We start from the raw sequence: 20,524 nt of genomic DNA on the forward strand, positions 1-20,524 counted from the left end.
GTGAAAAATGGTGAATTCTGGGTAAAAGTTCGAAAGCACATGTTAATTATGGCAAATATTTCACGTCCGAGGACCGGCCCTTGCAATTGAAAGTTTCCGAACACGTATCTTCTTTCCATACACTGGATTCAATATGCGTCTACGATAGAACGGACGTGCTCCGGAAATCGACAAGAACTTCAAAAAAACTGCCAAAGGGGTAACGTTGTAAACAAAATAACAAGTGTAATTTAAAAATTTTCAACACCCCCGACAAATCATTTTCAAATAAATAATTATGTATATCTAGGCAACGTCCATCTTGACAGCTTGACATTTGTCAATTGACACTTGAATATTATGAACCTATAAGGGTTATCTAACCTTCTTTTCTACAAGAAAACTAGAAAATAGCTGATAACTTTTAAACGGCTGAACCAATTTTTTTGGATTATAGCTAAGAACACTCTCGATCAAGCCACCTTTCAAACAAAAAAAAGTAAATTAAAATCGGTTCATTCGTTTAGGCGCTACGATGCCACAGACAGATACACAGATACACAGACACACAGATACACAGATACACACGTCAAACTTATAACACCCCTCTTTTTGGGTCGGGGGTTAAAAAGGGAACACGGGAACTTTAATTGTACATACTTACTTATAATAGAAATAACCTCAACTCATAAGAACTGACTTTATTCCATCGCTATACAATGCAACTCTAGGCAAAGGTAATGTCGCTAACGCTTATGTATTTCCAATTTTGTATTTGCTCTTAATAGCGATTTTAATGAGAATTTTGTTTAGCGGCTGTGCTGAGAAAAGGTGACAAAATTTTGTGAAAAAAAAAACTAAAATAAGTTTTTTATTCTTGACTTGAAAACTTACTACGTACTCTTTTCTTAGCTTACCTCATACCCGTGTGCCTTACCCATACCTATACTTTAGTCATCAACCAAGTAATCTAATAGACAAGTGTAAATTAAAAATTTATAACACCCCCGACAAGTGATGGTTACAGTAACTAGAAAAGAGCTGATAACTTTCAAACGGCTGACCCGATTTTCTTGGATTATAGCTAGGAACACTCTCCATCAAGCCACCTTTCAAACAAAAAAAACTAAATTAAATCGGTTCATTAGTTTAGGAGCTACAATGCCACAGACAGATACACAGATACACACGTCAAATTTATAACACCCCTCTTTTTGGGTCGGGGGTTAATAATAATGTATCACTTTGACTTTATTTTGTTTGCAGCTGAATCAAAAAAACTGCGTAAGTGCTTAGGCATTACTATGCAAATACTCAGATAAAGTATACATGTTATAAACAAGAAGACAGTTCATAAAGTATACTTGTATCTACTTCGTTCCAACTTCCAAATAATACCACCCACGAATATAAAGCTCAAATGTCATAGTGTAGGACAAAACGCGTCAACAGATCAGCGGGGAGCGTAATTAAAAGAAAAATAAGAGCTATTCATAAACGTCCAGAGGAATAGCCGGGTCGCGGTATTACGTGCCACCAGCCGGTCCCGACCCCCGCTTGTTCTTGTACACAAACAATGTTCTTATACTCTACACTAGGGTTGACAAATAGGGTCCGACAAAAAAAAAATCGAAGAATACTGATACAGAGATAGCCAGCGTCAGAAAGGTAACCTTCGTTATTTTATAAGCTGAAAGTTTCTCTGCATATTGTCCCCAGCACAGGGAGGAACGATCAGCGACTATGAAGTTTGGATCATGATTTTGAGAGATAACTAATAATCCTTCAGTTACACCGCAACCTTGGATGAATTGTGTTTAATTCATCCAAGACGGCAACGGTGAAAAGGATCGATGTGATTTTACATGGAGTTAAAGACCTGGATTTATCCCGGCTAACGAAAAAGTTACTATGAGGCTTTTAAATACCTAAATCGCGTGCATTAGGTTAATAGAGAAGATGAAAATTTAAAGTCTGCATGAAAGCGAGAATAGTCTACCGACTTCAAATCGCGAAGATTTTTAAAAGAGATACAGATTCGAGGACCAATTAGAATGCTTACTTCGCTAAGATGTTAAAATAAATAGCGACTCTTGTTATGACACAATAAAGTGCAAGTCGGCTCACACAGTACTGCGGCCTATAACGCCTCTCTTTCTATCGCGTAAAATCTTATCTCTAAAGTCTCTCTCTCTTACGGGGTAAGCCGACGAAGGCGCCTGCCGTCGTAGGTATAATGATGCCTTAGGTCACGTGGCCAAGTTAGTTTGGCATGGTAATAAACCGTGCCACTTGACAACCCTAACAGCGTTCGTGGGGGTCAAAGTTATATGGTCAAAGACGCTTTATCATGGAGGCCCGTTTAATCTGGCTCTTAGGTCGGGACGGGAGGTGAGGTTTACTTTACGCCAACGCGGTTGATTTAAGTGGTCACAGGATATCACGGCGGACACTTATGAGCTACTAACGTCTGCAATGAGTGGTATAATGATTATTGCGCACAGTGATTCATTGTGAGTCTCGGGAATTAAGACGTCATCCGTCACGCGGAGATCATTACTAGGCTGTGGATGGGAAGAGTGTAAATCCTTGGGGTTAGCCGGATTTACTTGTATTGTTGCTGAGTTGAATGGAGTTAAGGAAATTAGCATTTATCAGTTACTTGATAAATAAAGACTTATTATACGACTGCCCGAAAAAAAGGAGTTTCCAGGGTGGTTTCAGAGTTTTTATATGTACCTATGTGAGGTTATTCATTCCACTATAACTTCAAAATGCCTTCAAAAACAGATTTGAAAGTATGGGATGTCGATAGGATCCTTACATTATACCTACTGAGTGACACTGGCTATACATTTTTTGAAATAATAAAAACTCAATATGTATTTTCAAATGTTTTATTTGGTTTAATTTTAAACTTTTCATTTGGTTTTTTTTTGCTGGGTTGACGCGTATTTCGATTTTGAACTACAGACATATCTAGCACTTGTTTTTGTTGATCAATAGGAAACAAAGACCTCTATTGTCCTACTATAAGGTACAAGACGAAAACTATCGAACAAAAATTTTTGCGAGCTGCAACCTGCAACAAACGTAATAGGAAACGCATTTGAGGTGCACGCGGTGGAAATAGGGAACTATTAGGGGAAATATTTTCATAGGTCGATAGAGAGTGCATTCAAAGTGCTGGAGATTTTGCAACATGTCTTATTTCATAGCATTAGGTATAGTTTCGTTGTTATGGGTCTTTTCGAATGTATTTTGTACTAGCCGATGCCCGCGACTTCGCCCGCGTAGATTTAGGTTTTGCGAAATCCCGTGGGAATTCTTTGATTTTCCGGGATAAAAAGTAGCTTATGTGCTAATCCAGGATATTATCTATCTTCATTCCAAATTTCAGCCAAATCCGTCCAGTAGTTTTTGCGTGAAGGAGTAACAAACATACACACACACACACACACACACACACACACACACACACATACAAACTTTCGCCTTTATAATATTAAGTGTGATAATGACCATTTCTATATACTGAACCATTTTTGGGATTAGTTAATTTGGAGGACGATTTGTGGCCTAACATGAAGATACCTACCTAATAATAAAAATAGCCGGGTAACAATTCCTCTCTCCTTAAAACTTGGAGTGTCCGTTAACTCGTAATCACATTCCCTTTGTGTCCGCCCCGGACGTTGTTTACAACTTGCTACTTTTCCCTTTCACAGTATTTCAAAAGTTCCTGCAAGTTCCGGCTCACGTCCATCCCATCGATAAGAGCATACTGAATACCGTGGAGGAACAAGCGAAGAGATACGTGTTCCAAACACTTATTCAATTTCCAACTAGACTGCTCGCTATGAACTTGCGAGTTGTGTGCCTGAAATATTTAGGACGAAATACATTTGTCGATATTGGCTAACTGGTATGTTTAAAGCCTTGTGATGGCCTGCGGAGTGCGAGGGTATCACTAAATTAAAACCATCAAACTCATTGGTTGGTTATACATAAATGCTTCACTGAGCGATATAAAATGATAGCGGCAGATTCAAACTCTAAATATTTTTATTCAAATATACTTTAACAATGACTTTTGAATCGTCTACATAAAATAAAAGCATCTACCAATGGTTCGGAATGCCTTTCCTACCGAGAAGAACCAGCAAGAAACTTGGCGGTTGCTCTTTTCAAAGATTTGATATACAATATTATGCCATGTATAAAAGTAATTGAAGTCCCGCTGATTGCTGGAGCGAGCTGCAGGTCAAATCCACGCTCTTTTATCATTTACATAATCTTCGATTGTATAATATGCTTTTTTCAGGAGCATAGTTTTAATAGATTTTTTTAAACTTGTGTAAAGTCAAAAGGGCAGAGGGCGTCATGTGAGCGTTTTCGGAACTAGATATTAATGATGAAACATCTGTCAATACGACAACCATTTGAAAGTGCCAATTGGGTATTTTCCTACATTTGAATTTGATAAATACTTTACTTTATTATAAAATTGGATAAAAATAATGAAATACGCTGAAAAATATATTAAAATCCAACAAAGATTTACAAAGTTACAGGCATTTTAATTTTGGAGTGGGAAGGTCTTCTACCCCTTTCTCGCAAAACGAAAATTTGTATGAAACGCACGAAGCCACTATGGCATTAGCACGGAGTGACGTCAGAATGCTATTATCGCTATCTCTGTCTAATCTGAATTATTTAAATGCTTATAACTTTTTTGTTATTTGATCGATTTAATTATTTTTTTTTCAGTTTACGTCATTATTTTTATCCTAGTTTATAATAATGTAATAAAAAAATTGGAGTAAAATACCCTATTTTAATTCCCGGTACGTACTGTAAGGTGATTCAAATCAGTACAAAAAAGAAGTGTCATTTTATATAGTGTCATTTCATATCTAGTGTACTATGTGAATGTCTATGCTCTACACAAACCTCGGAAGAAATTGTGGTGTGAAAACTAACGCGAACTTTTATATTCCTCCCATAATTCCTCCTTTAATGAGAAAGGCAGCCTTGTCTTCTAGCGGGATATAAGTGGCCTCTTACTTATTCATGAAACTTTTATTTTGCTTAAGTTTCCTCGCGAGAAGCCAAATAAATACCTCGACACTTAAGTTAGCAAGCACTGTCAAATATTCCAACGCCCTGCGCCCTGTCTGACTGTTCACTGTACCTACATAGGGTTTGTTTCCAATGCAGAAGCGATGAGTGGAGTGGAGTGGAGTGGAAATATATAGCAATAGACCAATAATACTTTTTATAGCACTATAGTTTACTGCAAAAGCTCTCAATACTATTTGTTAGATATTTTATTTATCACGCAATCTCTCATTGGTCGAAACGCAAAAGTTTGTGTTTTACCCCGCTCATCACCGCTTCAGTCAAAACACACCTTTATTATTATTTAATACTCTTAGTACAAGTTTTAATACTACCTCGACGAAGTTAATCGAATATATTATAATGTTTTGGGTTAAAACTCTCTTATAATGTCATAGACTTAGAGTCTCAACCACGCCGCATTGCGAGGTGAGCCCCTGTGAAAAAGGACCCCGGATGGATTCGAAACTAGTCGGACTTACATCGACTAACCACGCGAGTAAAGCTAGAAACTTCTTATCCTACTCCAAATCGAATTTCGGCAGTCAATTAGCCAACTGCGCGGAAGATATTATAGTGCACAATTGTGTGCACCAAACACAGGGGTGCACTCTCTATTCCCTCACTCTAATAGCCCAATGAGACGGAAATCCGACACGACCGGATAAAGGACCGACGGCTTTACGTGCTCTACAAGGCACGGATATGTAATAATAATATAGTGTAGAGTGAAATGGCTCTAAATCCCCTTTGTTTTAACAGTCGAGGTCGACGTATTGAATGTAAGACTTTAAAACAAAGGATTTTAAGTTCATTTCACTCAGACACTATCGTTCGAAATCTATCAACGTTGTCGAGATGGGAAAACTCGTGACAAGGGTATAGGTTGTTCACTCTAGTATAGGTAAATAACGGAGCATTTTTCCGTAGTAGTTCTGTACACTATTTCATCCGGGGTTAATATTGCGAAGGTGCTATAAAAATATGGGAGCTCGAGTCTCTGGGGCGCGGAAATTTATGGGTATCAATCCGACGTGGGATGATGAATTGGAAAATAATGCGCGAATAATATGAACACCCTTGAATATTATATGCTCTGGCTGACGCAGGGCGGAGGGAAAAAGATTGTTGTATGAAGGAATGTATGTTGCTATTTTTTACATGCTTGCTTTTATCAAAAAACTAGTGAACACCCGTAGGTGAAAATATAAATCTTCTTTATTCCCTATACCGTGGGAATTTTGTAAAATCCGGCTTTGTTCCTTGTCTGCACTTTATTGTTTTGGTGGTTTATTTTGATCGTGATAAGATTAATTACTGTCCGTCATTTGACGATTTTGTTAATTGTTCGAAACATAACCTATTTGTGAAATAAAAAGTTCGTTTTAGTTTCAATAAATTTCGTTCTGTTCTGTTTTTTTTGAATAAATTTCACTTTTGATTGCTAAAAATATATTTTATTGATAACTAATATTTATAATATTAGTTATCAATAAAATATATTTTTAAAAAATAATTATAAAAATATATTTAAAAAAAATATATTTTTAAAATATATTTGTCGTATTAGCTTTATAGCTAATACGACTATACACAACCTTAGCATACATCAATTTCAGTTCACAATTGCATCATCCAAAAAAGCTTCACGTCGATGGATGGTTCAGAATTGGCGCAGCCGGTTTGTGGGTCAAGAATGCTCCGAGCTGCAATGTCAAAAATGGAAACAATCGCTACAATTGCCAACATTCTTTGAAGGGTGGCCCAAGAGTACTCGTCAAATTTCTCACCATGTTTCGAGATCATTTAACTGTAAGGAAGACTTGCAGAGCAGTGCGAATTCGGAAGTGAAATAATATATTATGGAAGTATTATAACAGCAATCCTATTACAAAGGGACTCCCAAGAGCGGAGTCGAAATCGCTTTTGCAATGTGACAAAACGGCTAAATCGTGGCAACTATGGAGCATGGAGCATTAACAATAAATAAAAGGAGGCCTGTTGCGGTGTGGTTTTATTTGAGTTCCCCGCGTCCTGTGGCTTACAGTAATCCCCGGGTCCCTCCACGTAGCAGCGCTGTTTTATTTGATTACCGGCTAGCCCCAGGGGCGACCACGTTTCGCAGGGCCCTGAAATGTTTGCGATTGTGGTGGCGTAATTTTTTTGTACTTTTTAGAAACGCCGTTTATTAAACCTTAATCTTGTTTTGGGCGTTTGTAAAAATGCTTGACATTTTGATGTTTAACACATTTTGAAATAGTCAGTGTGCGATTAGCAATTTCGGTAGGAAAACAGTTTGATAAATAAAATTATCACTAACAAAATTAGCTAAGTATGAAGAACGTGAGTGGAAGAAAACATTGCAAAGTGTGATTTTGAGATTCGCGCGTCCTGTGGCTTGCAGTAATCCACAGGTCTCTCCACGGAGCAGCGCTGTTTTATTAGATTACCGGTTAGCCCCAGAGGCAACCACGATTTCGCAGGGTCCTGACATGTGTGCGATTGTCGTGGCGTCATTTTTTTTTTGTATTTTTTAGAAACGGTGTTTATTAAACCTTAATCTTGTTTTGGAGCGTTTGTAAAAAGATGTCTTGACAGTTTAGTATTTAAAACTTGATTATTTTTCTGTGTTGGATAAACAAATTGTTAGTGTGTGGTGACCAATTTACGCAGAAAAAAACAAATGAATATGTATCATGTAACATTACTAATTGTTTATTATCACCGGGCACGTATAAAAAAAAGTACAAGACATTCCAGAGTGTATTTTTGAGTTCAGCACGTTCTGTGGCTTACAGCGATCTTCGGATCCCTCCACGAAGCACGTTATTTGATTTGATTACCAACTAGCCCCACGGGGTAGCTTTCACAATTTCTCTCGCTTTTTTATTATTTTAGCCAAACGCATAATAATTACTCGAACCTTTTTTCCGAAGATATACGAATAAGTATATACCTAGTATAGTAGAAGCCTCGGATCCCATCTACGTAGTAGCACTGTTTTATTTGATGACTGGTAAAACTGTATTATATGTATACTTAAATGTCTATGCCAGCTAGTCCCTGGGGTGACTTTCACGAATTCGCCCGGCCCTGGCCCCTGACAGGTTTGTGATTATGGTAACAGTTTTTTCACGTAAAGTGTCATTTTATGATTAGGATTTGGAACACTTTTATTTAACACCACAAAATTAATCTTTGATGAATAAGCATCTCTGGGCAAGCTCGCTCCAACCTAGACCTCATCTTTGTTTTTTAACCCCCGAACCAAAAAGAGGGGTGTTATAAGTTTGACGTGTGTATCTGTGTATCTGTCTGTGACATTGTAGCTCCTAAACTAATGAACCGACTTTAATTTAGGTTTTTTTTTTGTTTGAAAGGTGGCTTGATCGAGAGTGTTCTTAGCTATAATCTAAGAAAATCGGTTCAGCCGTTTGAACGTTATCAGCTCTTTTCTAGTTACTGTAACCTTCACTTGTCGGGGGTGTTATAAATTTTTAATTTACACTTGTTAATTAGCATGATTGTGATCAAGCGCAAGCCTATCTAACAATTAAAAAAAAACCTTTATTGATTTTAAAAGGCTTGACATTTTGATTTGAATATCAGTTTCGTATACACTATACGAATATATTCTAGATCCTATCTTCTTAAATATAATATGCCCTCGGTAAAATGATGAAAACCCCAAAAATACGAAATTTGACAATAATCTTTTTTTTTAAATTTTTTTAATTATTACATAAAACTCAAAGCTAGCCTCATCTAATTACCTACTGTGCAAATCATGGCCGCGTAATCTTAACGTATTAACTAACCAAGCTGTACTAGTATAAGCAACCACTAACATTTCTAAAGTTCCCGCTAAGCGACTCAAGTAAGTAATTAAATCAAAATGTCCCACTTCAAGAACCCTTCAGTCACTCGTTTATCTTGTAAACTCTAAATAAGACAAGGTATATTAGAGAATTTCGACTGAATAGGTTGCTATAATGCACCTTTTTTGCAACTAGTTTATGCCCGTGACTTGGTCCGCATAGCATGCAACTCGGGGAAGGACATAGTGTTACTTTATGTCCCATGAAAGAGTTCCAACGGGATTTTTAAAAACTCAAATCCACGCGAACGAAATCGCGGACATCATCTAGTAGACAATATAGATAGATAAAACAAGTGTAAATTAAAAATTTATAACACCCCCGACAAGTGAAAAGAGCTGTTAACTTTCAAACGGCTGAACTGATTTTCTAGGATTATAGCTATCCAAAGTATCTGAGTTTTCCAAAACATCATTTTCAAATAAATTATTATGTATTTAGGCAACGTCCATCTCGACAGCTTGACATTTGTCAATTGACATAATATTATGAACCTAACGGTTAGTTAACCTTCTTTTCTACAAGAAAACTAGAAAAGAGCTGATAACTTTTAAATGGCTGAACCAATTTTTTTGGATTATAGCTAAGAACACTCTCGATCAAGCCACCTTTCAAACAAAAAAAACTAAATTAAAATCGGTTCATTCGTTTAGGCGCTACGATGCCACAGACAGATACACAGATACACAGACACACAGATACACACGTCAAACTTATAACACCCCTCTTTTTGGGTCGGGGGTTAATAACGCTCAAATGTGAGTCGGACTCGCACACGTTCCGTTCCATCGTACGAATTTAATTTTTTTGTGAGGTAACCACAAAATTGTTAACGTTAATTAATTGGTAACGTTGGTTAATTTTTTTCGTATAAAGTATAGCCAATGTTCTTTACAACGAATCAACTGACACCTCATTCATCAAAATCGGCCCAGTAGTTTAGGTGCTATGTTGGAACACACAGAATCTGGATACAAAACACACATACATACTTATACAGAATGCTAAAATCATAACCTTTTTTTTTGGCTTTACCGCAGTCGGGTAAAAATACCACTTGTAAGCTTTTAGCTTACTCCAAAGAGTTAACAAAAACGTTGCATCTGGAAGCGACAGGGGGCGTAGTCGAAGAGATACGGTCTCGATCAAGTTAAGCCCCAGTTATACCACTGTTATTGTTGTACGAATTAAGAGCCGTTTTTGTTGGAACAACAGTCTGTGCCATCTCATTCGAGCTAGGGGGCCGGCATTTGTATGCAAATGAATCGCAATCTCACCCCTTAGGCCGCAATCACCGTTACATCTACCTATCTACCTCAGGTTTGGGAGCCCACTCCATTTTCATACTGAGAAAACCCATGTGATCAAGGTAGGGAAGGGGGAGGAGGGTGTCACTGCATTCAGCAATCAAGTAAGATAGAGGAATAAAGAGAGAGAGAGGAAAACGATACAACAAACAAAGATATCTGACGATATCGCTCCTTACTTCTGCTAATATTAACAAATACGAAATTATGTTTATTGGGTTTGTCCTTCAATCACACTATGAAGAAGGAATGGACTGACGTAATGTTGTTAAAGACCTGGAGAGTGAGATAAGTTGCTTTTTATATCGGAAAATTAAAGAATTCCCACTGGTTTAAAAAAACCTAAATCCACGCGGACAAAGTTGTGGGCATCTAGTTATACCTAATCGCAAAAACATGAAAAAAGTTCGTTTATTCTTCGTAGTTCAATAACATTTTTTTCGAAATCGCTTCAATCTGAATTAAATGTCACACATTTACATACACATTTTTTATTATTTTTAACTTATGTTTTCAGCATAACTAATTAGTTAAAAACTAACAGTGGCATAAAACCGCGATAAATAATGTTTTCACAACGCATAATAATTATGCTAATTTATGTAATTCAAGCAACACCAATACAAATTCACGAAAACAACATTGTACAAATAATAAACAGTATGAATTAGTTTCACATATCGTTTCCACATTTATTTTGTAAAACATACCTTTATTTTCACGTCTATTGAATAAAATACAATGTGCCCAGTGATTATAAAGTGCACAAACGAGAGTCTCTAAACGCGATTGAAATTGGTCGTTAAAAAAAATCTAATTTGTTTGTTTTAAATTTTTCCTATAATTGGCAAAAACGTATCAGATCATATTATTGTGTTGTGATAAAAAATCCTCAAAGAAAAAACTGAAAAGTCAAAGTTTTTTCAATTTTTGATTCATTTATTTTCTGTTTGTATGCCTTCTTCTTTTTTCGAATAGGTAAGACTGCTTTTCCATAGTAGATGTTAGCTTTACACCTAGTCTTAATTTCTTCTGTAAATTTCCTTTTATTTGTGTGCAACAAATATTTAAAACCAATCAAATCAACCTTTATTTTCCTGTGTAAACTAAAATTATATTTAAAAAAAATGTAAAGTTAGTAAAAGATTCAAAGAAAATACAAGTAATGTTCGACAAAGTTTCTTTTTTACCCGACTGCGGCAAAGCCGAAAGGAAGTGTTATAATTTTTAACCCCCGACCAAAAAGAGGGGTGTTATAAGTTTGACGTGTGTATCTGTGTATCTGTGTGTCTGTGTATCTGTGTATCTGTGTATCTGTGTATCTGTGTATCTGTGTATCTGTGTATCTGTGTATCTGTGTATCTGTGTATCGGTGTATCTGTGTATCTGTGTATCTGTCTGTGGCATCGTAGCGCCTAAACGAATGAACCGATTTTAATTTAGTTTTTTTTTGTTTGAAAGGTGGCTTGATCGAGAGTGTTCTTAGCTATAATCTAAAAAAATTGGTTCAGCCGTTTAAGAGTTATCAGCTCTTTTCTAGTTTTCTTGTAGAAAAGAAGGTTAGATAACCGTTAGGTTCATAATATTATGTCAATAGACAAATGTCAAGCTGTCAAGATGGACGTTGCCTAAATACATAATTATTTATTTGAAAATGATGTTTTGGAAAACTCAAATACTTTGGATCGTCGGGGGTGTTATAAATTTTTAATTTACACTTGTATCAATATGTCTTTTCTATTAGCTACACATTTTTGTTCAGCCCAAAGTCATTATTTCGCGGCCAAGTTTAGTTGTTAATTCCACCACCATGTTATGATAGGTCGTAAAACCCTGTCTTTGTTTCGCGTAGGTATAAATTACTACCACGTATAACAGACTATAAGAGTCAAAACACACACGCTACTTTAGCCTCCAACGATCAGCGATTTTGCTGTTGCTTTGCATCGCATTTTGGTGACTTGTTGCGTTAATAAACAGCCAATCAAAGCGGATGAGCTGGCATTACAGTCACAGTATACATACTTGAAGAACTGATCCACTTACTAAGCAAAAGTATAAAAAAATAAAAATAAAATAAAATGTAATCCCTCCCTGGTCTCGATCCTGGTTCTAAAAAGCGGCTAAGTTGTAAAAGTAGTTTTTGAGTTATCGTCAAACATCGTGAGTATTTGCAGAAACATGATGTTTCTAAAAAATAACTCTACGCAGGACCAAATTTTTTATTTAGGTTTGAGTTTGGTCCTACGTAGCAAATTATTTAGATGAGTTTTTCTAAATTTTCATGAGTTATACGATAACTCAAAACTAATTTTTTGTGTTAGCCATTTTTCAGAAGGACCGCAGTAGCCTTGTATGTGGACCCGACTAGATTTACCATAAAATATTATATAGGAGTACAAACACAGCTTGAAGTTTCAGCAAAGCTATTTAATCAACAATCGCGTAGATAAAAGTACCTGTCGTGTGTGTTTTGGCCCTAACAGACTATAAAATAATAATAATTCCCTATAAAAGTTATAGCCACCTCCCGACAAGGGAAAGGGCTCTGCAATAATTGTGCTCGTTATGTGTTTAATTTAATATCTCTCACATATAAGATAAATATAGCCTTTGCGAGGTCTAATTCAATTTATTATATTATTTTTCGTTAGATAGATAAAATATTATCTGCGTATTGCGCTCGGCAATTGCGTTATTGGTTAGATCATAATATTATGTACAAGATATTTTTTCTATGTCGGATGAGACACGCGCCTTACTCGTTTTCTTGTCTAGTGTTCATGTCTTATATGTATGAAGGCATTTATAGACTGCAACTTCGTCAGTTCTAATACAACTCATTAATAAAGACCGCGAAATAATCCTCGAATAAATTTAAATTAATGAGATTAGGAGCCCGAGGCAGGTCCGAGGTTTAGATGAATTTAAATTACTTTCACTCGTAGGTAACTCTTGCGGAGTGCAGAATGGTGTTAAAGTGAAAATTATACCATTCTGGCGAATAAAGTCCGCTTTCAGATACTTATTTTCATTGAAAAATACCAGCACGGAAGGTTATTTTTGCTGAACTCTAAATATACAAGTGTAAATTAAAAATTTATAACACCCCCGACAAGTGGAGGTTACAGTAACTAGAAAAAAGCTTATAACTTTCAAACGGCTGAACCGATTTTCTTGGATGATAGCTAAGAACACTCTCGATGAAGCCACCTTTCAAACAAAAAAAAACTAAATTAAAATCGGTCCATTCGTATAGGCGCTACGATGCCACAGACAGATACACAGATACACACGTCAAACTTATAACACCCCTCTTTTTGGGTCGGGGGTTAATTAAAGGAAAAGTTGACTGACTGATCTATCAACGCCAGCTCAAACTATTGGACGGATCGGGCTGGGCACACAGATAGCTTATTATAACGCAGACATTCGCAAAGAATATATTTTTGAAAGGGGGTAAAATAGGGGTTTGAATTTGAAGTTGCGGGCACAAGCTAGTAGGTAATATTATGAGATCTTTCATTTTAAGTCAAACTCATGAATGATCTCAATTTGATTTTTTGGATAGTTCTTGGGTCGATTTACACTTTGAAATGCAGGGACTTAGTGTGCTTGTCTTTTTTTTTTTAAAGAATATTAGCTATGTTAAATGACTAATATTCCCCTTTCCTCTCCAACTAAGCGTCAGGCTTGTGCTAGGAGTAGGTACGACAATAGTGCAACGGGCGGGGTTTGAACCGTCGACCTTTCGGTTTTCAGTCCACTCCTTTACCGGTTAAGCTATTGAGGCTCAAACGGTAAAGGAGTTGTCTGTGTAAGTTATTTTGCGTTTTAGCATAATTTGCTTACTTGATCTCCAAGTCTCCATGTGGGTGGGATCGTAGCTAACCTTGAGCCTGTCAATGGTAGAAAAAGGGTTGAATACCGCCACTAACTTTGACACGTACGTGACCTGCCTGCAATACATCTCTCAAGCATACGCACGGATGCTTTGCTCCGATATGTGTAAGAATTTACAAGGCTGTAGGAAAAAGAATCCATGAATGGATGTACCTAGTATATTAATGAATCCCAAGGAAAGATGTGAAAAATACCCCATACTTTCGAATCTGTTTAGGCATTTAGAAGTTATGATGGAATAAAAAACTCAGATACATAGATACATATTACATGAACCCCTAAAAACACTCCGCCGCTAAATTGTACAGCTGCATATATTTTTATTTTGCTTTGTATGTGTTTTTTTCTGTATTCATTTTGTGGTGTACAATAAAAGTATATTAATTCATTTATTCATTCATAACACTGCTTTTTTGAGCAGTTATTGTATAAAAATCTTCATTTTTATTTACTTGCTACCACTATTTGCTATTTACTATCAACTTTATTACCAAATAAATAGGTACAAGTGTAAATTAAAAATTTATAACACCCCCGACAAGTTAAGGTTACAGTAATTAGATAAGAGCTGATAACTTTCAAACGGCTGAACCATTTTTTTTGGATTATAGCTAAGAACACTCTCGGATCAAGTCACCTTTCAAACAAAAAAAAAACTAAATTAAAATCGGTTCATTAGTTTAGGAGCTAAGATGCCACAGATCAAACTTATAACACCCCTCTTTTTGGGTCGGGGGTTAACAAAATAGATTACACAAATATCAATTTATTGGCAAGAAAAAGTTGTCGTACCCACAAAATTGACACTAAATTAATATCTTGCCTTCCCGCCTTATCGCAGTGTAAGCAAAAGTAGAACTTCCATTAGGACGAGTCGAAAATTAAATTCATCCGGACAGCTTTTTTCACTAACTTCATCTCACTAATTAAACGTAATTAATTGATGGCGTTGATCAAACAAGATGACGAAGTTTAATTTTAATAAGGAATTTTGTATGATTTTCTTTTAATTTTGCGCCGAATTTCGGGTCAAGCTGTCGCCGTTTATTATTTGATTAAAAATGATTATCATCTTTCTTTTTAACCCCCGACCCAAAAAGAGGGGTGTTATAAGTTTGACGTGTGTATCTGTGTGCCTGTGTATCTGTGTATCTGTGTATCTGTGTGTCTGTGTGTCTGTGTATCTGTGTATCTGTCTGTGGCATCGTAGCGCCTAAACGAATGAACCGATTTTAATTTAGTTTTTTTTGTTTGAAAGGTGGCTTGATCGAGAGTGTTCTTAGCTATAATCTAAAAAAATTGGTTCAGCCGTTTAAGAGTTATCAGCTCTTTTCTAGTTTTCTTGTAGAAAAGAAGGTTAGATAACCGTTAGTTTCATAATATTATGTCAATAGACAAATGTCAAGCTGTCAAGATGGACGTTGCCTAAATACATAATTATTTATTTTGAAAATGATGTTTTGGAAAACTCAAATACTTTGGATCGTCGGGGGTGTTATAAATTTTTAATTTACACTTGTTTTTAAAAAAGTGTAAAAGGTGAGTTTTGTGTAACATGGTATTTTCACACTGGTATTTTGATTAAAAATTTACTAAGCAAAAGTTTTTTCTCAAGAGAAACTTCGGTTAAAGTCTTGGTAAAGACCTTGTTGCGCCTCTTAACAGGGTTCTCTCCGTCACTTTCTCCATACAATCGTAGTTCCAATTTCATTTGAAGTCCTGTCATTAAAGTCCTGGTAAAGACCTTGTTGCGCCTCTTAACAGGGCTTTCTCCGTCACTTTCTCCATACAATCGTAGTTCCAATTTCATTTGAATATTAAGCAACCAAAGTCCATGAAATTTTGCAGACATATTCTAGAAACTAATATCTGTGCCTGTTGTTTTCCAGATTTCTGTTAAAATATTCGGTGAGTGACGGAGAGACCCCTCTTATCTGTAGGGTATCACCACTAGACTCGATGGTGTCTTCACGAGACTTAATGGTATAGAGATAGACTATACCCAGTCAAGTCCGTGAGGTTATACTCGTCCAGAGTCACCCGTCATATCGCCACAATAGTATCACCCTGTGGAGATTGCTCATAGAGTTTATATCGGATTTTATCACATGGCGAGACTATCGCCCCGATTCTCTCGTCCGTGGAGATGGCACCTAAAAGTCCAATATTTCGCCTTTAGTTGATAGTCGTTCTACGTTTTAGATTATACTAGAGGATGCCCGCGACTTCGTCCGCGTGGATTTGGGTTTTTAAAGCTCCCATGGGAACTCTTCGATTTTCCGGGATAAAAAGTAGCCTGTATCCTTCCCCGGGATGGAAGCTAACTCTGTAACAGATTTCGTCAGAAACGGTTAAACTGTTGGGCAGCGAAAAGACAGACAGACAGACACACTTTCGCATTTATAATATTAGTATGGATGGATTTCACGATGGTTTTTAATTTTAGCACTTACCATGCATCTTGTCATTCAGCAACGCGTATCGGGGGTTGGACGCGACGTCCAACGGCAGAGAGTTCCACAGCCAACGGACGCGCGGCGACGGGTTGCCGCTGGCCTGGCATGGCAGGGTCGCTGTGTGCCCAACTTCTACCACCATAGTGGTGGGCGGAGGCGCGATGGAAGGGAAACCGGGTGGAACTTTATCAGCTGTAAGGAAAAAAAATACTTAGTATTAGATCAGAATTATAGGTATTTCACTGAGACGGTCCATGAGATAGATAGATAGATAGAACACTTTATTGCACACAAAAACACATGTAAAGGAACACAACACAGATAGAAGAAAACAGAAAAAAACAATTGTGTGCAAAGGCGGCCTTATTGCTTAGAGCAATCTCTACCAGGCAACCTAGCTTACGGGTTGCGGAAAGGTAAGAGTTGATATTAAAAAACCGGTCAAATGCGAGTCGGAATCGCACACGCAGGGTTCCGTACCATCATACAAGATATACCTACAGCTTTATGTAGAACTCAGCAAGTTGCAGACAGACAGACAACAAAGTGATCCTATAAGGGTTCCGTTTTTCCTTTTGAGGTACGGATTACGGAACCCTAAAAAAATCATATACCCATGAGTCAAGGGGGTAGGTAAAGTAGACTTTTAGAATTTTTGTCAAAATAACATTTACTTATATTGCACTTAATCGTATTACAATTTTAATTTACCTACAAGTGTAAATTAAAAATTTATAACACCCTCGACAAGTGAAGGTTACAGTAATAACTAGAAAAAAGCTGATAACTTTCAAACGGCTGAACCGATTTTCTTGGATTATAGCTAAGAACACTCTCGATCAAGCCACCTTTCAAACAAAAAAAACTAAATTAAAATCAGTTCATTAGTGTAGGACCTACGATGCCACAGACAGATACACAGATACACACGTCAAACTTATAACACCCCTCTTTTTGGGTCGGGGGTTAATTAGGTACTCAATTGAGTATCATAACTATATCAAAATTGAATTTCCCTGATTGTTACAATAAAATTAATTTCGAGACCATAAATTTTAAAATGCTCATTTGAATTCAGGCATACCGAATCGCGAGGCAAATAACAAAATCCACCAGTAGGTACTCTTAGTACGAGTTTGAGATTCTCTATAACGTTGATCGATTTCGAGAAATAAAGCACTATAGGGTCAAACAAATCTGGCACAACTTGAATAGAGTTCAACTTTTTATTAGACATTAGATGAACTAAGTTGTATGACACAATGAACAACAAGCTGCTTATTTTGCTATAATTAAAAAAAAAAACACGTATTGCTTGCTTTTTTGGCGTGTGTGACTGTGGTAGCAGAAGAACAGACGGTGCATAGCGCATGCTGCAGTACAGATTTATCTCGTTTAGCGCATTTAGTCAAACTTATTTTTCTTTTTGTATCAAGGATTTTGCCAAAGTTCGGTTTCTTTCCAACAGAAGTTACGATGGTAAAACATGTAAATATGCGTCCAATTCATACGACGAGATCTATCCTGGGTACAGACTACAGTATCCTTAAAATAGTTTGTTCAGCTCGACAACACTGATTGATTAATTGAAATACATTACAAGGGTAAATTAAAAATTTATAACACCCCCGACAAGTGAAGGTTACAGTAACTAGAAAAGTCCTGATAACTTTCAAACAGCTGAACCGATTTTCTTGGACTATTCCGCGCCTACGATCCAAAGTATCTGAGTTTTCCAAAACATCATTTTCAAATAAATAATTATCTATCTAGGCAACGTCCATCTTGACAGCTTGACATTTGTCAATTGACATAATATTAAGAACCTAACGGTTATCTAACCTTCTTTTCTACAAGAAAACTAGAAAAGAGCTGATAACTCTTAAACGGCTGAACCAATTTTTTTGGATTATAGCTAAGAACACTCTCGATCAAGCCACCCTTCAAACAAAAAAAAGTAAATTAAAATCGGTTCATTCGTTTAGGCGCTACGATGCCACAGACAGATACACAGATACACAGATACACAGATACACAGATACACAGATACACAGATACACAGATACACAGATACACAGACACACAGATACACAGATACACACGTCAAACTTATAACACCCCTCTTTTTGGGTCGGGGGTTAATAATACGAATACGTGTTTCGAAATTCGAAATCGATTAACGTTGTCGGTAATCCTATACACATACTAAGACTGTAGAAGGGGATTTACAGGACGACCGTGGCAACGAGATCCGGATTGGCGGAAATATCTTACGAAAATCTTAAAACGCCAGTAAAATGAAGATAGTGAAATGTTAATTCCCCAAATGAAATTCCCCCCTCACTGCCGAATTGAACGAAATTTGATTAAGCAACAAAACTGACATTACTTTCTCCCCTCACTCCTCTCACTCCCCTTTCCAAACCAGCTAAGTTATATATTGCGCGTAAGATTCTGGCTGAGACCAAGTTTTCGAACGGCACGGTGCGAAATTTGTTGTCTTGAGCGTATTCGAATATTTATTGCTGTTGTTTATTTACTGGGATAATTTAATAAATGTTTTGCAATTGGACTTACGGAAGCAGTGATAGCATAGTGATTATGACTTCGGTCTCCTATTTGGAGGGGTCCCGGGTCACTCTCTAGCTCGGGAAGCTTTTTTTAGGGTTCCGTACCTCAAAAGGAAAAACGGAACCCTTATAGGATTACTTCGTTGTCAGTCTGTCTGTCAAGAAACCTATAGGGTACTTCCCGTTGACTTAGAATCATGAACTTTGGCAGGTAGGTAGGTCTTATAGCACAAGTACAGGAATAAATCTGAAAACCACGATTTTGGGGTTACATCATTTAAAAAAATTAAAATATGTTTCAATTTTCAAAGTAAGATAACTATACCAAATGGGGTATCATATGATAGGGCTTTACCTGTACATTCTAAAACAGATTTTTATTTATTTGCAAAGTTTTTGATTTATCGTGCAAAATGTTGGAAAAATACCCGAGTACGGAACCCTCAGTGCGCGAGTCTGACTCGCACTTGGCCGGTTTTTTTTCATTATAGGCAAGAATTGACAGGCAGTCAGACAACAGTACTTGCGCGTTTATACTATTAACATGGATGGTACGTCCGCGCGTTGTCTTAGCGAGGATACTAGAATGTAGTAAAAGCGATTATCTTATAAGAAGCAATATCTTGTTATACAAACACAATATTGTTACAAGCTTGTCGTGTAACAAAATGTTATTATAGTGGTGTAAGTTACGAACTGACGACGGCACCTATATTCCAAATCTATTGATTTACTTTATCATCGACGCCCGCGACTTCGTCCGCGTGGATTAAGGTTGTTCGAAATCCTGTGGGAACTCTTTGGTTTTCCGGGATAAAAAGTAGCCTATGTGCTAATCCAGGATATTATCTATCTCCATTCCGAATTTCAGCCAAATCCGTCCAGTAGTTTTTGCGTGAAGGAGTAACAAACATACACACACACACACACACACATATACAAACTTTCGCCTTTATAATATTAGTGTGATAGTGTGATAGTGTGATGTGATTTGAATTATGTGTGATCAAAATACTGTAACTATTTTATGTTAATTTGATTGTTTGTAGGATTATAGATGTAAACGAAAAACAGACACGCTTCGATGCGTATTTTTCTTATTGTATCTACTTATTTTATATTTGTTTTATATCTCCAAGATTTCTGGATCGATTTACATGATTATTATTTATTCAATTGGGGACACTTTTTACGCTCAATTCTACGAAAAGTGCTTTGTATTACTTTAATTAAGTACTTAATATTAAGTTAGTGCATGTTAGGATGTTTCTCTCATAAGTGCATTTGTAATGCTCAACCATACTGGAGTG

The 20,524-nt window shown here is 36.7% G+C and overlaps 1 protein-coding gene across 6 annotated transcripts in view; it reads right to left on the reverse strand.

Moving 5' to 3' along the window:
• The window catches only part of LOC123868383 (tyrosine-protein phosphatase Lar), a 586,441-nt gene that overhangs the window by 59,203 nt on the left and 506,714 nt on the right, over positions 1-20,524 (reverse strand). For all 6 annotated transcript variants that reach the window (XM_045910880.1, XM_045910879.1, XM_045910878.1 and 3 more), the window contains one exon: positions 16,642-16,836. In XM_045910880.1, the coding sequence (XP_045766836.1) occupies positions 16,642-16,836 (195 nt within the window). The remainder of the gene's footprint in view (positions 1-16,641; positions 16,837-20,524) is intronic.

This window comes from Maniola jurtina, chromosome 9, assembly GCF_905333055.1.
Source record: "Maniola jurtina chromosome 9, ilManJurt1.1, whole genome shotgun sequence".
Lineage (NCBI taxonomy): Eukaryota > Metazoa > Arthropoda > Insecta > Lepidoptera > Nymphalidae > Maniola > Maniola jurtina.